This window comes from Mus pahari, chromosome X, assembly GCF_900095145.1.
Source record: "Mus pahari chromosome X, PAHARI_EIJ_v1.1, whole genome shotgun sequence".
NCBI classification, from domain to species: Eukaryota; Metazoa; Chordata; class Mammalia; order Rodentia; family Muridae; genus Mus; species Mus pahari.
Window position 1 is genome coordinate 30,150,008 of NC_034613.1, and position 4,164 is coordinate 30,154,171.

Here is a 4,164-nt window from a genome sequence, read left to right on the forward strand (position 1 = left end):
TACAGAGAAACCCTGTCTCGAAAAACCAAAAAACCAAAAAACACAAAAAACAAAACCAAACAAACAAATAAACAACCCCCCCAAAAAAAGTCTCACTCAACCCTTAAAAAAAAAAAAAAGAAAACCCAGAAGTTAAGCGGGGCACGGTGGTGGCAAATGTTTAGTCCCAGCGCTAACGAGGCAGAAGCATGTGGATGTCTGTGAGCTGGGGGCTAGCTTGGTCTGCAGAGTGAATTTCAGGACAGCCAGGGCTATTTCACTGAAAAACTCTGAGAAAAAAAAAAACAGAAGTTAGGCTAGTTATAAAAATCGATGAGCACAGAGGAAAAATGAAGCAATGATGTTAGGCAAGGACTTTCATCTGTTGCCCTTTCCAGGTCTCTAACTCATAGGCTTTTTTCCCCCAAAATGGTCGCCTTTCATTGTTTATAATTCATTCAAATGAAAGCCAACAGAAGTTTTTTGTGAGCCATTTGTAGTGGTCTGCCCCTTTAATCCCAGCACTCAGGAGGCAGAGGCAGCCTGGTCTACACAGTGAGTTCCAAGACAGCCAGGACTACACAGAGAAACCCTGTCTCGAAAAAAATAATAAAAAATAATTTTTAAAAATTAAAAAATAACTGTCTGTGGAAAACGCCAATATAAAGTTTAAGAGTACCTCCTATACTTACCTTAAAACAAGGGTTTGGGTCTTCCTTTTTTACGGAACTGGCTGCGGATTAAACCTAGGGACTCACCTACTCTGTGTAAATGCTCTCTACAACTGAGATATAGCCCCAGCCTTAAAGTAGATTTTTGTTTGCTTTTGTTTTTCAAGAGGTTTCTCTGCAAAACAGCCCCTGGCTGTCCAGGAACTCACTCTGTAGACCAGGCTGGCCTCAAACTCACAGATCCGCCTGCCTCTGCCTCCTAAGTGCTGGGATTAAAGGTGTGCACCACCACTGCTCCACTAAAATAGTTATTTTTAAGAGGTCACTAATAGAGATGGAATAGAGTTATGAAGTTTTCAAACTGAACCAGTACACCAATGAGAGTACACATTCAGGACTGGTACCCACTTAAGTACCAAGACACAGTTACGCCTAGTTTTCAAAACCCTATTCTTAGGTGTCCATTTTGACATGAAAATGTAGAACATAAAAATCTAAAAACAATTCTTAAGACCTGCAGCATCTTCCTCACCCTCACAGTAAACCAAGAAATGCCTGAAAGAAGAGCTGTGCAGACCTAAAAACTAGATCGTGGGGGCTGCAGGGGGCTCATCCATCATTTTGCCAGAAAACCAAGTTGATTCCCAGCACCCACATGGCAACTCACAAGTGTCTGTGTAAACTCCAGCTCCAGGAGGATGTGATTACCCACCTCAAACTGCCATTGGTACCAGGGACACATGTAATACACAGACATACAGGCAGGAAAAAAAACATACATAAAATATAGATAAATCAAAAATATTTTTAAAAAACCCTGCATATTACATTGTTGCTCCTGTAACTCCCTTTCTGAATTTGTGGATGGAATCAGCTTCAGAAAGCATCTAAAAGGATGAATCTAGTTAACTACAAATCACTAGATTTGAGCTGTTCTTCTAAGTATTAAGCCTTGGCTGTTTACTTTCTGCAATGTGCATGTACTGTTTTTTAAATGCAAAAGAAAAGACCTCATTAAAAAAAAATTAATGGCACAAAAGCCAGCACATAGGTAAAGTACTTTTCTCACTTTCTCTTTATAATAACAGCATTGTGTTTGTGCAGATTCAATTGGTAGGGAATTACTGGTTAATAGGCCTTTGTCAGATGTTCTCTTATCACTGATAAGGTGTTCTCCACTGCAAACAAGCCTCTCTTTGGGGTCAGCCAGCCCTCAGTAAGTGCCTCACAGGTAAGGCTTAGAATTAGGTGTTCATGCCAAGCCTTGTGACCCAATTTCAGAAGTGTTAGAAGAGTTTCTTACACAGTATGGTCAGCTAGATGAAGGGCCTGCAAATGTATTAGAGTCAGAATGTTCTGGTCTATGGAAGACGTCACAGAGTCTTGGCTTAGGTGAATTATATCTGCTGACATTTACTATTATTAGAAATGAAAGTTGAAAAATTAAACAGGGAGAACACTAGAATCATATCAGCACATATTATGTACACAACTTCTAGAAAACTCTACTGTGTATAAGCAAAAGTCTAGGAGGAAAAGAAGAAAGACCTTAATACAGTTGGGGAAGGTTTTGATTCCAAAGGCTCCCTAGTAAATTCTTTGGGAGTCACAGGAGGAGCTCACTGGATGCTGCGCTCTCAAGCTGGACTCCTCACATTTGGCACTGCTGATGTTGAAAGAGAGAATTCTTTATTGAGAGGGGGCTGTTCCTGTCCTTGCAAGCAGGTTAGCAGGATCCCTGGCCTCTATCCACTTGAAGCTGCCCAGTGGGACACACAAAAATTCCTTTAGAATACATATGTCTATACAAATACTTATAAGCATGTAATAACAATAAAACAGGGCATGGGTTTGAAGAAGGGCAGGGAGAAGTATATGGGAAGATTTAGAGGTGGGTAAAAGAAGGGAGAGTATAATTGAAATACAATCTCAAAAAAAACCCTCAAAAGCTATTACAGAAAAAAAAATTAATGCCTCTAAGAAGATATTGCCAAATGCCCACTGGGTAAGAACACACTGTACCAGTTGATTCTATTCCACCAACATGTGAATTACAAATGCAATTCTTTTGCCTTCTCAAAGCCTCCTCAATATACCTATCTCCAGCCCATTCTGGTCTGGGTCTTTTTCTTCTGTCCCTTTATTAAAGCACACACAGCAGGAGGCACAAGGTAACAAGGAGCAAAGTAAATCAGGTCAGGAGGACCGTGGGATCAAAGTTCAAGTTTAGGCTGTTATGGACTCTCAAGTCTATTGGGGCAGGATCACAAACAACCAACATCATTAACCCAGTAACTCTTCCCACCTAGTAACAGCACCACTTTAAAATCACAACTAAGCTGACCTGTGGTGAGAAAAAAAAAAAAGAAGAAAAGAAAAAAATCCAAGCAGCTGTGAAGAAAACGGATTGAATATACAAAGCTCAGATACACAATTACCATCTTGGAAGTTTCTGGGCTTTAGCATCTAGGGATACTTCTGTCGGGTTCTGGCTGGGAGGAAGTAGTGAAAGTTATGCGAGAAAAACAAACAAAAATCAAGCAAACCAACAACAACAAAACAAAAACAAACAAACAAACAAAACAACCCGAGATCCTCAACACCTTCAAGTCAGATACTCACTCCCCACCAAAGTTATCCACTCATCCCTTTAATCTCCAAAGGTTAGATAGAAGTTTTCTTTCTGGGAAGTTACTCCAGTCTGTCTATCTATCTATCTATATCCCTTCACCCTCAAAACTCCAAGGCCATACCTTAGCTCTTCAATCACTTCTCCCAGCCTCAAGTCCTGCCTACAAAGCTCCCAAACAGTGTCTCTGTCCCTTAGGCTCTACTACCCTATCTACCTACCCCCTGTGCCCTCCCCCCGCCCCCAATAATTTCATGATGGTACAGCGCCTTCCGTTCCAAATTCCCTTTTTCACTCTATACTTTTTTCCACCATCTTCAAAACTCTCCCCTGATCCAGGAAACCAAGACTCCCCGGTGTCTGCTCCCCGACTCTTTTCCAAGTTGCTTCTCTAGCCCAGAGGTCTATAACTCTTTGCTCCTCTTGCCTAATCCCTTGACGTCCTCCCTCATCCCCTTACTTGCCCCGCTGTTACTCTCAAAGGCCCTCCATGCGGGCCATCCCAGGGCCAGGCCTTTCTCTAGGTCGTGTGTCCCCCGTCCCGGCACCCCCCTCCGCCGCCACCGCCCTGCGTCAGCTGTTCAGTCTCTCAACACCTCCTCAAAGACCAGTCTTTCAGGTTGTGGCCTTTGAAACTCCCCCGATCCCCCGGGGCCCAGCAGAGGGCCCGAAAACTCACCTAGGAACAGAAAGAGCAGGATGAGCTTTGTGTCGATAACCGGAGAGAGGCGCATTGTGATCCCTCAGACCTGGCGACGACTGGACCTACAATTCCAACGACTACCCACGCAGCCCTGGGAAAGCACGCGCGACCACCGACCGAGGAACTGAGGCACCGCAGGAGCCTGGACTCGCCGTTTCAGCTGGAGTCATAAGACCAGGGGC

The 4,164-nt window shown here is 43.3% G+C and overlaps 1 protein-coding gene across 6 annotated transcripts in view; it reads right to left on the bottom strand.

Moving 5' to 3' along the window:
* The window catches only part of Lamp2 (lysosomal associated membrane protein 2), a 50,347-nt gene extending 46,183 nt beyond the window's left edge, over nt 1-4,164 (bottom strand). For 3 of the 6 annotated variants that reach the window (XM_021187916.2, XM_021187918.2, XM_021187917.2), the window contains exon 1: nt 3,959-4,164. In XM_021187916.2, coding sequence (XP_021043575.1) covers nt 3,959-4,013 — 55 coding nt within the window. In that variant the 5' untranslated portion in view covers nt 4,014-4,164. The remainder of the gene's footprint in view (nt 1-3,958) is intronic. The other 3 variants (XM_029534027.1, XM_029534029.1, XM_029534028.1) reach the window with 1 other exon arrangement.